At 37.5% G+C, this 17,066-nt stretch overlaps 4 protein-coding genes and 1 pseudogene across 5 annotated transcripts; all 5 read left to right on the top strand.

The window, feature by feature from the left end:
* The first annotated feature begins 833 nt into the window (after positions 1-833).
* On the top strand, positions 834-2,932 carry LOC18614258 (glyoxylate/hydroxypyruvate reductase HPR3-like; annotated as a pseudogene). The gene is made up of 3 exons (XR_016024511.1): positions 834-1,502; positions 1,689-2,229; positions 2,563-2,932. The product of XR_016024511.1 is annotated as a glyoxylate/hydroxypyruvate reductase HPR3-like (transcript).
* A 771-nt stretch (positions 2,933-3,703) lies between these two features.
* LOC18614257 (glyoxylate/hydroxypyruvate reductase HPR3-like) lies at positions 3,704-5,501 on the top strand. Its single transcript, XM_018125074.2, has 3 exons — positions 3,704-4,274; positions 4,462-5,002; positions 5,302-5,501. The coding sequence occupies exons 1-3, from the start codon at positions 3,801-3,803 to the stop codon at positions 5,304-5,306; spliced, it is 1,020 nt and encodes a 339-aa protein (XP_017980563.2). The 5' UTR covers positions 3,704-3,800; the 3' UTR covers positions 5,307-5,501.
* A 188-nt stretch (positions 5,502-5,689) lies between these two features.
* Positions 5,690-7,723, top strand: LOC18614256 (glyoxylate/hydroxypyruvate reductase HPR3-like). The gene is made up of 2 exons (XM_007051926.3): positions 5,690-6,493; positions 7,161-7,723. The coding sequence occupies exons 1-2, from the start codon at positions 6,017-6,019 to the stop codon at positions 7,683-7,685; spliced, it is 1,002 nt and encodes a 333-aa protein (XP_007051988.1). The 5' UTR covers positions 5,690-6,016; the 3' UTR covers positions 7,686-7,723.
* Positions 7,724-8,055: 332 nt separating this feature from the next.
* On the top strand, positions 8,056-9,785 carry LOC18614255 (glyoxylate/hydroxypyruvate reductase HPR3-like). The gene is made up of 2 exons (XM_007051925.3): positions 8,056-8,648; positions 9,181-9,785. The coding sequence occupies exons 1-2, from the start codon at positions 8,175-8,177 to the stop codon at positions 9,703-9,705; spliced, it is 999 nt and encodes a 332-aa protein (XP_007051987.3). The 5' UTR covers positions 8,056-8,174; the 3' UTR covers positions 9,706-9,785.
* A 4,667-nt stretch (positions 9,786-14,452) lies between these two features.
* On the top strand, positions 14,453-16,344 carry LOC18614254 (gibberellin 20 oxidase 1-D-like). Its single transcript, XM_018120693.2, has 3 exons — positions 14,453-14,988; positions 15,335-15,656; positions 15,986-16,344. The coding sequence occupies exons 1-3, from the start codon at positions 14,453-14,455 to the stop codon at positions 16,262-16,264; spliced, it is 1,137 nt and encodes a 378-aa protein (XP_017976182.2). The 3' UTR covers positions 16,265-16,344.
* The last annotated feature ends 722 nt before the right edge of the window (positions 16,345-17,066 follow it).

Genomic DNA, 17,066 nt, shown 5'->3' with positions numbered 1-17,066 from the left:
ATGGATTGTAGCCAAAGCAGGATTTCAAAGCTCAAAAGTTATTAGGACCCAAGTTTTTGTCCTTGGATCCTCGCTTTTTTTTTCTAATAAAAAAAATATGTTGTTGATATTGTTCAAGACTTTTGATTGTCAATGTTGCTAGCTCAGTAGTCAGATAATAAAGAACTTGTAATAGTGATGTCTGAATTATTACTGTTATACTACAGTTTTGCTTTAGTTAAATTAAGGAAATTGAGGTTAGGGCATTAGTTCTAATTGTACTATTTTCCTGAGATACAAAATAAAACCAAGTGAAAAATAATGCAATAAGTAGTAGGATTCTATTATTATCTTTAAATTGCTGCATAGTTTTAGCAAACAAGGGTTTTGTAGTTTTAAACTAGAATTTGAAGTTTGTGAAATCTATATAGCAAACTAAACAACTTTAAATTCTAAAAAGTATTTCAAACTCACTTTCAAATTTATAAGAAAAATTAAAAATTATAAAATTTTTATAATTTATAGGTGAAAAATATTTTATATGAGATGATTCAAATGATATAAAATATTTTATATAATCCGTTAAAATAATAAAAAATATTAAATTTTTTTATAAAATATTTTACATAAAATTTTTTTTAATAAATTATTTTACGATTATCAAACAAATGTTGATTTAACATTTGAAATTTTTTAAAAATATTAACCGCTAAACAAATTGAGAATTTTTTATTTATGAAATTAAACTTTCTGTTAGATTAACATGGTAGATAAAGATTTGATTTGCATCTGAGTTAATTAGTTTTATCGTAACGATTGGGTCCGGTGATGCCGATGCCGGCATAAATCGTGACATTCATATTAACAGCTACAGTTCCTAAATCGGGATCAGAAAAATAAAAAAAAAATGCTGTCCTGTCTTGTCCTGTCCTGACTGCGTACGGCAAGACCATGTCACGACCATTTCTTCCAGCAATCTAACGTAAGTCAAACACTCCCTCACTCACTTCCAATTTCCTAAGGCTAACACGGCGAAACAATATCAAAGCAATGGCACCTGAAAACCCATCTCATCCTTCCGAAGACGACTTGCCATACTTCTGATCCTTAGACACCCGTCAGCCTTGGTCATCTTCGGGGACCGTTTCTTCAACTCCACCAAATTCCGTTTCTTGAAAGCATACGAATCTCCACTCCCTCTTGCCCACTTCTTGCTCGCTCAGGCTCAGTCCGTACACGCCGTTCTCTCCTCTGGTTTAGCTCCTGTCACCGCCGATACCATCCGCCTCATGCCCCTCCTGCGTTTGGTCGTCACCACTACCCAGGGCCTTAACCACATCGACCTCTCCGAGTGCCGACGCCGTGACATCGCTGTCGCTAGGGCTGGAACCATTTACTCCACTGATTGTGCGGATTCCGTGGTGGCGTTGTTGATTGACGTTTTGAGGAAGGTTTCGGCTGCCAACCGCTTTGTCAAGCAAGGGCTCTGGTCTTCCCAAGGAGAGTACCCTCTTGGCTCCAAGGTCGTATCCTATCCTTTCTTCTCTGATTATCTCTTTTATTTTTCAAGGAAAAATTTAGTAGTAGAAGCTTTGACCCCAGAGAATTACAACTTTAAACTTGTCCTTAATTCCGAATCTAAATTATAATTGTAAAGTACTATTCAACTGTTATGTGTTGTTGGTGATTTGGTCATTGACGAATTTCAGCTGGGAGGTAAGCGAGTGGGAATTGTTGGATCAGGGAGTATTGGATCAGAGGTTGCTAAAAGGCTGGAGGCATTTGACTGCTCTATCTCTTACAATTCAACAAAGAAAAATCCATTTTTCTCATACCCTTTTTATCCCAACGTTCGTGAACTGGCCGCAAACTGCGATGCCCTTATAATTTGCTGTGCATTAACTGATGAAACGCACCACCTGATTAACAAGGAAGTGTTGTCGGCGTTGGGGAAGGATGGGGTGATTATTAATATAGCACGTGGACCCATCATCGATGAGAAGGAACTGGTGCGGTGTTTAGTTGAGGGGGAGATCCGAGGTGCTGGCTTGGATGTGTTTGAGCACGAGCCTGATGTTCCAAGCGAGCTCTTTGCATTGGATAATGTAGTTATGTCTCCCCATAATGCTGTTTTTACAAGGGAATCTTTTGAAGACCAGTGTAAACTCGTGGTCGGGAACTTGGAAGCTTTCTTCTCAAATGAACCCTTATTGACTCCTGTTGTTCTGAATGATCCACCACATTTCTCAGGTTAGTACTAGGAAAATTACTGAAGCTTTTATATTTTGGAACTGGTTCTTTTGAACATTCTATTTGACCAGCTCTAATTTCACATCATGAATGGGATCTGCTGCTTCCTATAGGAAATTTGTTCTTGCTGATATAGCTGGTCATGCCCTGCTGCTAAGCTGAAATAGATGTCTTTTTGTTGACGTTCTCATAGTCTTTAGGCAATCCCATCTCATTTATCATCATCATCACCACCACCATCTCTTTTCCTCATTTATTAGAAACTGGTCATATACTAAGAGGTTGGTCAGTCTATTCCTCTCTAAATTCACATGCTCTTTCGGGTGGATGCAGGGTGAAAAGACTATTGTAGTTGAGGAGAGGAGACAAGGACTAAGAGCTGGTGCATTGTCATTAACCTTAACCCTTATGTCTTCCAAATTGTAAGCTTGAAATCGTATAGAATTGCTAGCAATCATTGTTGAAAACTAGATATAACGAACATGGTTTACCATTGCTTGCAGATCTATGCTCTTGCAAGCTTGTTTATGGTAGTCAACGACTGAGACAGGGTTTTAACCTCTTTGTATGTACAAAAAACCTTTCATATGTATTAGCACTTCTGCATATTGGTATTGAAGACAAGACAAGGGAAAACTATGAACAAATTTGTTTGACGGCTTAGATCACCTGGCCAAATAAATGCATGCAGTTATGAGTCTAAGCTTCCTCAAAAGATCTTCTTCTCAAGTCTTCCTTGGGTTTCAATTCCATACTTCAATTACCTGCAGTGCAATTAATGACCTATTATCAATGCCAAGAAAGCCATTTCTATCTTAAATCTTTTTATCCCAACATTGTTAAACTGGCAGGGAAGATTATGGTCTTGAGCTTTTCATATCTTTTCTAAGTCTGCCTATTCAGTTGAGAGGACAAGCTAGTCGGAATTCATGGTCAGGGCAGCATTGGCTTAGAAGTGGCAACAAGGGTTGAGCAGACGCCTTCGCAGCGTACAAGCAATAGTATTAAAATTGATTTGGTCAACGTTCTTAAGTTCTTTTTATTTCTTTCTTTCTGCTTTGCCATTATAACATTCAAGTACTAGTATTAAAATTCAAATTTAAAATCTTTTATTTCAGGTCGTTTGACGTTATTACAATTAAAATTTTCTTTTTTGATTAATGTGATAGATATTAAAAATTAAACTTATATTTAATGTATTGCAGTGTATAGATTTTATACAAAATTAAATTTTATTATATCGTTAACAAATAAATTTTAGAATTAATAATTTTTAAAAATAAATATTTATAATTTAAAAATATTTATTACATTTTTTTAATAATTTATAAATGATAGTATGATACGGGCGTAAATCGTGGCGTTCATTTTAACGACTACATATTGGTGAATCGTGATCAGAAAACTAAATATAAAAAGCGTGGCTGTCCTGTCGTGACTGCACGTGTCTCACGTGCGCCGGACGCTCACCATTCATTAAACCTACGAACACTTCCTGCCAGCAACCTTATGCAAATCCTAGAGTTTCCACTCGCTTCACTCCCAATTTGCAAAGGCTAAAACCGACGACGATGGCACCTGAAAACCCATCTCATCCTTCCGAAAACGACTTGCCATATGTCCTGATCCTTAAACCCCCGCCATCTTTCGTCATCTTCGGGGACCGTTTCTTCAACTCCACCAAATTCCGTTTCCTGAAGGCATACGAATCTCCACTCCCTCTTGCCCACTTCTTACTCGCTCACGCTCAGTCCGTACAAGCCATTCTCTCATCCGGTGGCGCTCCTGTCACCGCCGATACCATCCGCCTCATGCCCCTCCTGCGCTTGGTCGTCACCACTAGCCAAGGCCTTAACCACATCGACCTCTCCGAGTGCCGACGCCGTGGCATCGTCGTCGCTAGCGCTGGAACCATTTACTCCGCTGATTGTGCGGATTCCGTGGTGGCGTTGTTGATTGACGTTTTGAGGAAGGTTTCGGCTGCCGACCGCTTTGTCAAGCAAGGGCTCTGGTCGTCCCAAGGAGAGTACCCTCTTGGCTCTAAGGTCGTATCCTATCCTTTCTTTTCGGATTATCTGTTTCATTTTTCAATGGGCAAAAAATGTAGTAGAAGCTTTGACCCCAAAGAATTACAACTTTAAACATGTCCTTAATTCCGAATCTAAATTATAAATGTAAAGTACTATTCAACTGTTATGTGTTGTTGATGATTTGGTAATTGACGAATTTCAGCTTGGAGGTAAGCGAGTGGGAATTGTTGGATTAGGAAGTATTGGATCAGAGGTTGCTAAAAGGCTGGAGGCATTTGGCTGCTCTATCTCTTACAATTCAAGAAAGAAAAAACCATTTTGCTCATACCCTTTTTATCTCAACGTTCGTGAACTGGCCGCAAACTGCGATGCCCTTATAATTTGCTGTGCATTAACTGATGAAACGCACCACCTGATTAACAAGGAAGTGTTGTCGGCGTTGGGGAAGGATGGAGTCATTGTTAATATAGCACGTGGACCCATCATGGATGAGAAGGAACTGGTGCGGTGTTTAGTTGAGGGAGAGATCCGAGGTGCTGGCTTGGATGTGTTTGAGCACGAGCCTGATGTTCCCAACGAGCTTTTTGCATTGGATAATGTAGTTATGTCTCCCCATAATGCTGTTTTTACATGGGAATCTTTTGAAGATCTGCGTAAACTCGTGGTCGGAAACTTGGAAGCTTTCTTCTCAAATGAACCCTTATTAACTCCAGTTGGTCTGGATGATCAACCACATTTCTCAGGTTAGTACTAGGAATATGACTGAGGCTTTTATATTTTGGAGCTGATTCTTTTGTCTATTCCTCTGACAAGCTCTAATTCTAACTGTTACCTATAAGAAATTTGTTCCTACTGATTTAGCTGGTCATGGCCTACCGCTAAGCTGAAATAAATGATGTTTGTTAACCTACTCATAGGTTTTAGGCAATCTCATCGCATTTGTCATTGTTATCACTTTCCCTCATTTTGTAGAAACTGGTCATATACTAGAAGATTTGTGGCTCTATTTCTCTATTACTTACGTACTTTCTGGTGGGCGCAGGGTGAAAAAGACTGGAGCAACAGAGGAGACAAGGACTAAGAGCTGCTGCATTGTCATTATTAATTACTTTGTCCTTATGTCTTCCAATTGTAAGCTGGAAAATTAGAAATTGTATTGAATTGCTGACAGCCTTTGTTAACAACTAGATATAACCTCATTTGGGTGAAAAATAACGAACATGGTTTACCATTGTTTGGAAATGTGTGCTCTTGCAAGCTTGTTTATGGTAGTCAAGAACCGAGACAGGGTTTTAACCTCTTGCTATGTACAAAAAGCCTTCCTTGTATTAGCACTTCTACATTTTGGTATTGAAGACGAGGGAAGAAAACTATGAACAAATGTATTCGCCGGCTAAGATTACCTGGCCAAAATAAATGCATGCAATTATGAGTCTAACTTTATAGATTTATGAAGAAATTACAGTAAAAAACTAATGAATTCTAGTGAATTATTAAAATGGAGGATCAAGTGAAACTTAATTCTTCAGCCTATAGCGAAGTTTTTAGTTACAACGTGTGAACCTACCGGCCCTCTAGTCCCAAGTTGCAGAAGACAGAATAAACTCTCCTTTTTTATCAAGTGTTAGCACTGGAAAATGTGAAAGATGGCCTAACCCTGATGTTCACCAGCAGAGAAACCAACTTAACTTCATCAAAAGATCTTCTCAAGTCTGCTTGGGTTTCATCAGTTCCATACTTCGATTACCTGCACTGCAATGGCCTATTATCGAGGGCAAGAAAGCCATGTTCATCCATCTCAAAATCTTCCACTAGTCTTAGTCCTTGAGCCACCACCAGTCTTTAAATTTCATGGGGACCAACTGTTGAAAAAATTCCAATTCTTGAAAGCATGGGAATCACCACTCCCTCTGGACCAATTCTTGACTATACATGCACATTCAGTCCAAGCCCTTCTCTCGCCTGGCACACATCCAGTCACGCTTGAAACACTCAGGCTGCTGCCATCTCTGGGGCTGATCGTCACCACCAGTGTTGGTCTCAACCATATTGACCTGCCGGAGTGCCGCAGGCGTGGAATTTCTATAGCCAATGCTGGAAACTTGTACTCTGAAGACGTCGCTGATTTGGCTGTTGGCCTGCTGATTGATGTGCTCCGAAAAATCTCTGTTGCTGATCGGTATGTAAAACGGCAGCTTTGGCCCAGTGAAGGAGAGTTTCCTCTTGGAATCAAGGTGATTTTCTCTCCTTCTAACCTATATTCGTAGCGTTGACTTTAACTATTTCTTTTCTGCTTTGGAAAATAAGATCTTTTTCCTGAGAAAATCATTTCAGACTTGAATTCGATGATGATAAAAGAGCAAATTTTGAGGTTAATGATCTATGATGGTTTCCAGTTCATCCCCACCTTTTCTTTTTTTGTATGGATGATGGATATTCATTTTGAGGTTATTTGCATATTCAGGTGGGCATGAATTTTTCTGCCCTTTTGCTTTTTTCATGTGTTCTGTGGCTGAATTGTGTGGCCACTCAGGACCCAGGGGACTACTTGTTTTTTTTGTGGCTGATTGTTGTGACCCATTTGGTCTCTTTGTAACAGGGGATTAGCAGCTGAAGGGTTTTTCTATACCCTCTCTGCTTTTTTCTGGCAACCCCCTTGCCAGCTCTATCAATAAAATGTTCATGCCCTTCAAAAAAAAAAAAAAAAAAAGAGCAAATTTTGATATAACATTTACAGAGAGGCTGTTAATCAAGGAGGAACAATAACCAAAATTTCCTCTTTCTTTCAATGCTGTAACCATGCTTTTAATTTGTCACCACCATCAGGACCCAGATGGTAACTAGTGTCTCTTTCTAGTTATGCATTCTTGATGACTCTGGATTTGGGGTTAATTCTTTCAGTTAAGAGGCAGACAAGTTGGAATTGTTGGCTTGGGAAGCATTGGCTTTGAAGTAGCAAAAAGGCTCGATGCATTTGGATGCAGTATCTTGTACAACTCGAGAAGGAAGAAGCCATCCATACACTATCCATACTATTCCAATATCTGTGAACTTGCATCTAACTGTGATGTTCTTATAATTTGCTGTGCATTAACTGACAAAACCCATCACATGATTAACAAGGAAGTTCTGCTAGCAATGGGGAAGAAAGGAGTCATTGTTAATGTCGGACGCGGCGCTATTATAGACGAGCAGGAAATGGTGGGGTGTTTAATGCGAGGAGAGATAGCAGGTGCTGGCTTGGATGTGTTCGAGAAGGAGCCTGATGTTCCGAAAGAGCTCTTTGATTTGGACAATGTTGTGCTGTCACCGCATAGAGCTGTTCATTCACAGGAAACTTTGATGGCTTTGTGTGACCTTGTGGTGGGGAATTTTGAAGCTTTCTTCTCAAATAAACCCTTACTTACCCCAGTAGTTGATGAATGATCTCATTGATTAACAAGGAAGAATTACTGAATTTTGAAGCTTTCTTCTCAAATAAACCCTTACTTACCCCAGTAGTCAATGAGTGATCTCATTGAGTAACAAGGAAGACTTACTGAATTTCTTGTTTTAAGTATGTGCGTTGTCTGTCATGTATGAACATGAAAGTTATTGATGCCAACAATTGTAGACAATTGGCTTCGGCTATATCATGGAGCCCGAGCCCAACAACGTTTTGCGTAGTGCTGCAATCTCTGCCACACATTGAAATTGCCTACTATTCAACTCACCAATTAATTTGGAATCAATGGCCCTGTTTCCTTAGCAAAGAAAGAAAAACAAACTTGGAATCAATGGACCAAATAATTATATTAAATAAAATTCAAAGAAAGAAATTTCTCATGACTCAACCCTTTTTTCTATAGTTTCTGCTGCAGTACAGGCCTTCTCTCTTGCTTCAGTTTCACATTTTCACCTAAACTCAAACCATTAATGGAGCATCATCAAGAACGAAGCGATCACCGATCCCAAGACCTCCCTCAAGTCCTAGTCATCAAACCACCACCAGTTTTGACACTTTTTGAGGACAAATTCATCTCAAGCAAATTCCAACTCTTAAAAGCATGGGAGTCAACACTCCCACTAGATCAATTCTTGACCAACTATGCAGGCTCAGTTCGAGCCGTCCTCTGTTCTGGTGCTTCCCCTATCACCGCCGACATCATCCGGTTGCTACCTTCATTGCAACTCGTCATAACCGCCAGCGCAGGTGTCAATCACATTGACTTGACTGAGTGCAGGAGGCTTGGCATCGCAGTGACCAACGCTGCAGGTGTGTTCTCGGATGATGGTGCTGACGCTGCTGTGGGGTTGTTGATTGACGTGCTCAGAAAGGTTTCTGCTGCTGATCGGTACGTTAGAAATGGTCTTTGGCCCGTGAAAGGAGACTACGCTCTTGGTTCTAAGGTAACCCTTTCTCCTTTTTAGTTTCATGTAATTTGTGGATTTTCTGCTAGATTTTTGGAAAACATTAACAGGAGGAAAGATGATTGAACCTTTTGCTGGGTCCAATTAAAAGTATTAGGAAATGATGCACACATTTTTTTCGTTTTGGGAAGAGGATTAGAAGGAAGAATTCATGATTCATAGCTAAGTTAGTAGAACTTTTCTAAGCAAATTAATCAATGTGAAGGGAATTTAAGATTTCATGTCTGCAAACAGAATCAAATGGTAAAGAACAACAGAGAAAAAGAATCTGCCATTCTTTCTAAACTGTCAATGAAAGCTGAAGGATTCTTGTCAAATCATGGTTTAAGAATAATTCTGTTGAAAATTGATTCGTGTACTCTCCCATTTGTTCTATTCTACATTCGGATAAAACTTGTATGGCTGGAAATAAGGTTGTGAGAGATTGACAGTACATATAGCAAGATTCATACTCCTTGTCCTTACTCTGTCTAGAATTACTATCTTGACTATGAATTGATGCATATATCAGCTGGGAGGCAAGCGAGTTGGGGTTGTTGGACTCGGAGGGTTTGGCTCAGCAGTTGCCAAAAGGCTAGAGGCCTTTGGCTGCACCGTGTTGTACAACTCTCGAACGCAAAAACCTTCTGTTCCATACCCCTTCTACTCCACCGTTCTCGAACTCGCCGCCGACAGCGACTCCCTCATCATTTGCTGCGGATTAACTGCTGAAACTCGGCACATGATTAACAGGGAAGTCTTGTTGGCACTAGGGAAGCAAGGAGTCATCGTCAACATAGCTCGAGGAGCCATTATCAATGAGAAGGAAATGGTGGAGTGTCTGGTGCGGGGAGAGATCGGAGGAGCTGGTTTGGATGTGTTTGAGAACGAACCCAATGTTCCCGAAGAGCTCTTTGGATTGGATAATGTGGTGCTGTCACCACATAGAGTTGTTTTCACACCAGAATCCTTCGTGGCTGCCTCTGAACTGGTGGTGGGGAACTTGGAAGCTTTCTTTTCAAACAAGCCATTACTTTCTCCTGTCATCTATGAATGAAGTGTATTTCATGCACAATTAATATAAAAATAATTTCACTAGGAGTCTTATTTTATTTAAAAAAATTAAAATTGTTATAAGTGATTGTTAATTTCGATCAGATATCAAGTTACAATTCTTTAATTCATGTATAAAATTATAACATAGTAATATATTAAAAGTAATTTTTTTTAATGAGAATATGAATTAACTTTGATGAAATTATATTTCTTGATCATGTATAAAATTATAAGCCCTTAACTATTTAGCAAGGAAAAATCCGGTTAGCCATAAAACTTAGGGTCTAACAAGCTCTTACGGGGTGTCTCTAACAAGCTAAGTTGGGCCTTAAAACTTGGATTTTATAGAAAGGCCCAAATTCTTGATTTGAAGCCCAATTTTGGTCCAACTGGTTAATATAAGGGAGTAGTTAAAGGACCGATTTTCTTTTTCTTTTTTTTCATTCGAATATACTCGACTGATCGTATTTTACTCTATACTATTACATTAATATTTTTTTTTACTGAATCTTACTGTATCTTCACCTTTATTATATTATCTTATATTTTTCGTACATATTTAGTCAAATATTTATATATTGTTTTTAATCAATATAAAACATAATAATATAATCTAATTATATTTTTTTAACGAGTACGTACTTATCAAGAAGATAAATCAATATGTTTTGAACGTAAAATGTTTTATTAGAGAAAGAATCTAGTTAATATATATATAATACCAGGTCCTTTGAATACAATGATTATTATGGTTATATTTTTTAATTTATTTTTCATTGCCTCCTTTTTATTATTATTATTATTATTAAATTATTTTAGAAATTCTCACTATGGGAATTTCACTTAGATTTTACCATGTCAAGTACAACTATTCATCTGGATTGGATCATAAGCATGTGATGAGATAGCAATTACAGTGACTCAATAGACGTCTTAATTATTTAATTTATGCCTCGAAGAACTTTACGAAAATCACTATTTTCTTAATTTTTTTATTTAATTAATTAAAATATTCATGTGCAATGCATCAGATTAATTTATATTATTTATTTTGGTTATTTTATGTCCCTATTTATTATTTTTGGACATATTTATTAGTTTCAATCAGAGACGGAGAGAGGAGACCAGTTGAAGCACTGTTCCTCTAAAATTTTAAAATTTAATAATTTCTCTTTGTTTTTTTTTTTTAAATTTTATAATTTGACCTTTATTTTTTTATAAAAAAATTATAATTTTACCTCTATTAACATTAAACTTTTAATATGATTATTTTATAAACATTGTTTTTGACTCCAAACATGAAATCTTGATCCTGTCATTAAAGCTTACATTTAGCTGCATTGGTCATTTTCTGCATCTGATAATGCACCAAATAATAATCATCGTAGGCAATGGTAAACAGAATCAGGATGCCATTGCCGGTGGTGACGGACTGAACTGAACACTAGTCATATTTAGCTAAACCCAAAGATTAGCCATTAATCAATCTCTTTCAAATCCGAAACTACAGTATTTGCCACATTGGCTGAGAACGACAACATGGAAGTTAGGCTAGCTCTTTTCGAGGGCTGCTGCCTAGCTAATTGCATGGATGATGGCATAATGTTCTTTTGGCCTATACAGGGAAAATCTAAGTAAACTGCACAAATTCTTTCTTCTCCGGGAATGAAGCATGTAAACCAAAATTTTTGATCTCTGCACGTGAAACTGAAAAGGACGCCTCTCAGAATCAGCATCAAATCGATGTTCAATCGACCCCCACCCATGGGCTCGAGGGTCAAACGTATATAGGTTCTTCTTTTGTTGCCATTCTACGAGAAAGATCGGTCTTGGATTTCATAGCACAAAACCTTTTGTATATGCTATGAGGTCAATTCCAATAAATAGACATTTCTCTTGTATTATTTATATTATCTACTATGCTTGTCAAGACCTTCATTTTTCATGTCAATAATCCACATAATTGACGTGATAATTTTTGGTATCATCTGTTCAATAATCACACGTCATTATTTTCGTATCATTTTCACTTTATCTTTATATATGTTCCTTATTGCAAGACATCCATGCATATAATTTAAGTTATTAAAATCGTACTGATCATGAATTTTATTAAATAAAAAATAAGATTATGATTTGAATCGTTGAAATCATTATATCTATCATATACGTATATAATATATAATATATAGTAAGAGAATAATAAATTTTTTTTATATAAATACAAATTTTTAATGAATCTAGAGGATATGAGCTTGTAAAGACGACGTAACAATCATATTCGTAATTAGATTGCAAAATCATGCAAACAGTCTCAAGTAGCTTAACAGGCTATAAGCTGTCTTTCACTCATCAACGTCTTCGAAAAGGTTAAATATCTGTGAGAGAAAAAAAGAACCATGCACTGTGTTTGATTTGTCATGCATCGGAATGAAATAAAACAATCGGATGTCGTTTTTACGAACTCAATCTAAAATCTGATGATCACCGAACATTCTTGGCCATTGATTGACAGTGACTATCTAGAATATGAGAAAATGGGTCTGAGGTCCTGCTGTTCTCTACCAGAGGAATTCTTGTGAGCTACCTTTTTCCGCAAAAGTTGTTCAATTTTCTCTGAAGACAAATGTGGAAACAAGTACACTAATTAGGGAGCAATCGTTGGTTGATTTGATCACTAATTATAATTAATTATTAATTGTGGAATCCATTGCAATCTTTGTATATGTACACACAACCACAAAAAATGAAGTAAAAGTTTATATGTACAAAATCACGTAAAGTGGAGTAAAAAGAAGAGCAGATTTTTCTTTGTATAATAAAGGTATATTATTTAAAAGAAATTCTTCAATTATTAGAAAAAATTTAAATAAATTTTTATTTTTTTATTATTTTTATTTAAATTTTTATAAATAATGATTGATCAATTATTATTAATCAAATTATCACTTATTATTTTATTCAACGTGACATGTTGAAATATCATGGTAATAATGATGTGATATGTTAATGTGACATGATGGTATTATCCGGTGACATTTTTTATTCTTCATATTAACATCATGTCAATGTCACGAGGGTTTTCTTTTAATGCTTACGACTTAGCTTTTGCTTACCTAAGGACACCTAAAAAGGCTAGCAACCTTTTCAAATAAAACAAATAAAGATCGTTTATGACAAGCACAACAAAGGTGAAATGAGTTTTGGGAACAAAGAAAGAGTTTTTATTGCATATAAAGTCAGTACAAAAGTGATTAGTTTCAAATGAGGGGGCTTAAGGGATTTATATAGGTCACAGACCACTGTGGGCCATTACAAGGTAGTGACTAACGGCTAGGCAGTGTTTTGAACTGTAGCGCACCCCAAGCTCCTCTAAACGGCTTGCAACGATTACCCCACAAGTCTTGGGCTAGCCAGTAGTTCTCGCGTGCTTGGCAGTATGCTTGTCTCTCTGTGCGTCCCAGCTGCATGCCAATCTGCCCCGGGTGCTGGCGTTGCGTACTTGTGTGCTGCACACCTTTGCCCTCCAGTCTTGTGTGCCCAGGCTTCCCGCGCATTGCCTACGTGCCACAACGCTGCCTTGGCATAAAATTTAAGTCTCAACCCCTATTGCTGGTCCACCATCAAGCTGGTTCGCGTACTCTTGAGCCTCAGTCCCTTGCCATCAAGCTGGCTCACTCTCAAGTACAAAATGGCTATGACATCAGCACAACGTAAGCTTAAAATAATAAGTGATATTTTGATTAATAATAATTAATTAATAATTGATTATAAAAATTTATTTAATTTAAAATAAAAATATAAAAATTTAATTGAGTGTGATAAAAAGATAACAATTTAATTAAAATTTTTTTTCAAACATTATGTTTATAATAAATGGTCAATTGAACCTTCCTGAGACCTGGGTGAAGATGGTAAGTTATCAAAATCTTTAATAGAAACGGCTGGATACTCTAAATATTGATCTGTCAACAAATTTTGGCCTTCTTATGGTAAATGAAGTCGACCTTTGCCATATGTTGATGTACACAGAAAAGATCAAAACACAGGTATATATATACCTAATTAAGAATATACAAGTCAGAAATGATACTAAAACAGTAGAATATTTATCTCTCCAGAACCAAATTTGTGGAATTCAGAATCTGAGGAGGTGGACCTTCTTTCTATTAACTGTCAAAAATCTCTCTAATTGGTAATTAGATGTATATATTGCAAGTTACCCTAATAATCATAATTATGTGAGGTCCTTAGTAGTTTTTTGTATAAGGTAATTTGTTGAGTGTAATCAAGGGCATTCATGCGTTTACCATTGAATCAAATACATGAATGTACCTATTAAGTGTATGGATTTTCTTTCCTTTTGTTTTTTGGATAAGTCAGGTGCATGTTGCCTAATATATTTTTATTACCTTTTATTTGTTTAATAGCCACCAAGAGATATGTAATTTAAGGGGAAATTAAAAAATCCAATTTAATCTCCAAAAACAACCAGAGAGGGAAACAGATTAAAGAGGGAATGACCAAACAGGTCATACAATTAATTGATTAGATTCCAAAAAAAATGGCCTTGCCTTCTGTCTACAGTTTCTTCTGCCTCTGCTTCTTCTTATTTAAACTCTTTCTTGCTCCTCGCTAGCCCTCACTGGCTTCCTTCCTCTCTCTCAAAACCAAAAACACAAACATTCAAGTCACAGCTGAAAATGGTGCATTATCTGCCGATGGATTGCGCCAATCCAGACAAACCAATGCCTCTTGCTGGCCAGGGGCCTAATACTTTACCAACATCCGCAGCTAAGCATGAAAATCAACCTTTAGTGTTCGATGCATCTGTCCTAGGATCTGAATCCAACATACCCTCTCAGTTCATATGGCCTGACCACGAGAAGCCATGCCTTGAGGCCCCAGAACTTGTGATTCCTACGATTGACATGGGAGTTCTCCTGTCAGGTGACCCTCTCGCTGTCTCCAAAGCGGCAGAGCTTGTCAATGAGGCATGCAAGAAGCATGGCTTTTTTCTGGTTGTGAACCATGGGGTGGATTCCGGGCTTATCGATAAAGCTCAGCAGTACATGGACTTGTTCTTCGGCATGCAACTCTCTGAGAAGCAAAGGGCACAGAGAAAGACAGGAGAAAACTATGGGTATGCGAGTAGCTTCGTTGGCCGGTTCTCCTCCAAGCTGCCATGGAAAGAAACACTGTCTTTTCGATATTGTTCTGACAGTCAAAATATCGTGGAAGAATATTTGGTGAATGTGATGGGTGCAGATTTTAGACATTTCGGGTACGTAAAAATCTCAACATTTTATTCCTCATACAAGCAATAAGAGAAATGTTTGCCTTCGATACAAAAATAGCAAAAAACTTATGATATTCATAACGTCAAGATTAGTGTCCAACGAAGCAAAAAGCTAAAGACAAATTATACCTGTAGTGTCTGTCCAATTACATTCGAAGCGTTTTTTAAAGTGTGGGTAGAATTGGACATGCATTTTAATGATAATGATGACTTGTCCAGTTAAATACCTTTCCTCCTGAAATACAACACGTGATAATTTCATGGTCTTTTAAGTTAATTTGTGAAAGATTACTATTACATTTGTTCCTCTCTTGATTTTCGTGCTTGATAGGAGGCTTTACCAGGATTATTGTGAAGCAATGGGCAAGCTCTCCCAAGGGATTATGCAGCTCATCGGGATAAGTCTCGGACTCGACCAAGCCTACTTCAGAGACTTCTTCGAAGGACATGATTCCATTCTGAGATTGAATCACTACCCGCCATGCCAAAAACCTGAGTTGGCTCTAGGAACCGGGCCTCACTCCGACCCCACTGCCTTGACAATCCTCCATCAGGATCAGGTAGGTGGCCTTCAGGTGTTTGCTGATGGAAAGTGGCATGCTGTTACTCCCATCCCAGGATCTTTCGTTGTCAACATTGGCGACACATTCATGGTAAGATCTTTGAATATATATATATATATATATATCTTGTCAGTTAAGGGGTCAATCGTTGGATTTCTTGTCATGCCATGAAAACACAAAAGGATTCTTGAAATTAATTGGGTGAAGGGGGGATTTAAGCAGGAATCAAATGCTAGTGCAGGATTCTCTTAATAATGAAGGAATTTGTCATCTTGAATAAGACGGCCGTAGTTCAAATTCGAAACCAACATCAAAGTTAATTTATAAGTATGAAGACCTGTATCGCAATATCACAGTTGTGTTGAGCAGATATTCTTCAGCTTGATTGTGAGAAAATAACATTGATAATGATGTTTCAGGCTCTATCAAACGGCATTTACAAGAGTTGCTTGCACAGAGCAGTGGTGAACAGTCAAACTGTGAGAAGATCTCTCGCTTTCTTTCTGTGTCCCAGGATGGACAAACCGGTAACACCACCTGCTGGTCTACTGAGTTCCGAGAATCCAAGGATATACCCGGACTTCACCTGGGCAACTTTGCTGGAGTTTACACAGAAATATTACCGTGCTGACATGAAAACTCTTGATGCATTCTCTCATTGGCTTCAAGAACAAGACACAAACAAGAAAACACCTTGAACATTTCAGCTATAAAGGTGAAACAAGAGGGAGACAAATTAAAGTAGGGACAAGCATTTATTTTGCTCATGGTGGGTCTAAGGAACAAGGCAACAGAAAGAGGCTAGTCTTTCGATTAGTTGTTAGTAGCTTAGTGCTTCAGAGAATCATGTAAAAAAAAAATCATTAAGGAATTAATAAAGACCTCAATGCTTCTTATTTTAACTTTCTTTTACAATAATTGAGTAGTTTACTTGTGTTTTGGTACTAGTCCATCTCCTTGAGTACTATTTCAAGTACCAAGGGCTCCATGATCAAACAAAATAAGCACGTGATCAAACGAAAGCAAATACAGATATCGATCCTCCATATCTAAGTAAGTACTTGGTTCAGCTATATACCAAACAATGAATCCAAACCCTGAGAGAAACTGATAAAATAATGAATGAAAAGGATTCTTACACCGAGACATGCATACCCACGAGGTAGCAAATCTAAAAGCTAGCTGCTAAAGCTGATGAGCCGACTGCCAATAGTCTTGCAAGCAGAGTTAAAATGTTAAATTCATGGATAGGTAAAGATGAAAAGATCACCAAGCACGACTTACTTCTTGTTATGTGATGGTTTAAATCAACATTAACTAGATAAAGTGGATTACCAATGCCAAAATTAAGTTATAAAATTGATATATAAACCTTAAATTCCTAGTGATGATTAAATGTCTTGCTGATACTGTGACTAATCAAGGACTGATGGACTTCCTAAGTGGAGATGATATGTTCTTTTTTTCTTTTTAACCTTTTTAGCCGAAAGTGTCATGACC

This window comes from Theobroma cacao, chromosome 1 (assembly GCF_053813885.1).
Source record: "Theobroma cacao isolate CCN51 chromosome 1, ASM5381388v1, whole genome shotgun sequence".
NCBI lineage: Eukaryota > Viridiplantae > Streptophyta > Magnoliopsida > Malvales > Malvaceae > Theobroma > Theobroma cacao.
The sequence above is the reverse complement of the archived record's forward strand: the minus strand, read 5'-3'. Positions and strand labels throughout refer to the sequence as shown.

What these genes read in the sequence shown, in the direction of transcription:
- LOC18614257 (XM_018125074.2), top strand. Translation starts at nt 3,801, where the DNA reads ATGGCACCTGAAAACCCATCTCATCCTTCCGAAAACGACTTGCCATAT. An exon ending in AGTACCCTCTTGGCTCTAAG is followed by an intron (nt 4,275 to 4,461) that starts GTCGTATCCTAT and finishes GACGAATTTCAG; the next exon opens with CTTGGAGGTAAGCGAGTGGG.
- LOC18614256 (XM_007051926.3), top strand. Translation starts at nt 6,017, where the DNA reads ATGGCCTATTATCGAGGGCAAGAAAGCCATGTTCATCCATCTCAAAAT. An exon ending in AGTTTCCTCTTGGAATCAAG is followed by an intron (nt 6,494 to 7,160) that starts GTGATTTTCTCT and finishes TAATTCTTTCAG; the next exon opens with TTAAGAGGCAGACAAGTTGG.
- LOC18614255 (XM_007051925.3), top strand. Translation starts at nt 8,175, where the DNA reads ATGGAGCATCATCAAGAACGAAGCGATCACCGATCCCAAGACCTCCCT. An exon ending in ACTACGCTCTTGGTTCTAAG is followed by an intron (nt 8,649 to 9,180) that starts GTAACCCTTTCT and finishes TGCATATATCAG; the next exon opens with CTGGGAGGCAAGCGAGTTGG.
- LOC18614254 (XM_018120693.2), top strand. Translation starts at nt 14,453, where the DNA reads ATGCCTCTTGCTGGCCAGGGGCCTAATACTTTACCAACATCCGCAGCT. An exon ending in GCAGATTTTAGACATTTCGG is followed by an intron (nt 14,989 to 15,334) that starts GTACGTAAAAAT and finishes CGTGCTTGATAG; the next exon opens with GAGGCTTTACCAGGATTATT. An exon ending in ACATTGGCGACACATTCATG is followed by an intron (nt 15,657 to 15,985) that starts GTAAGATCTTTG and finishes ATGATGTTTCAG; the next exon opens with GCTCTATCAAACGGCATTTA.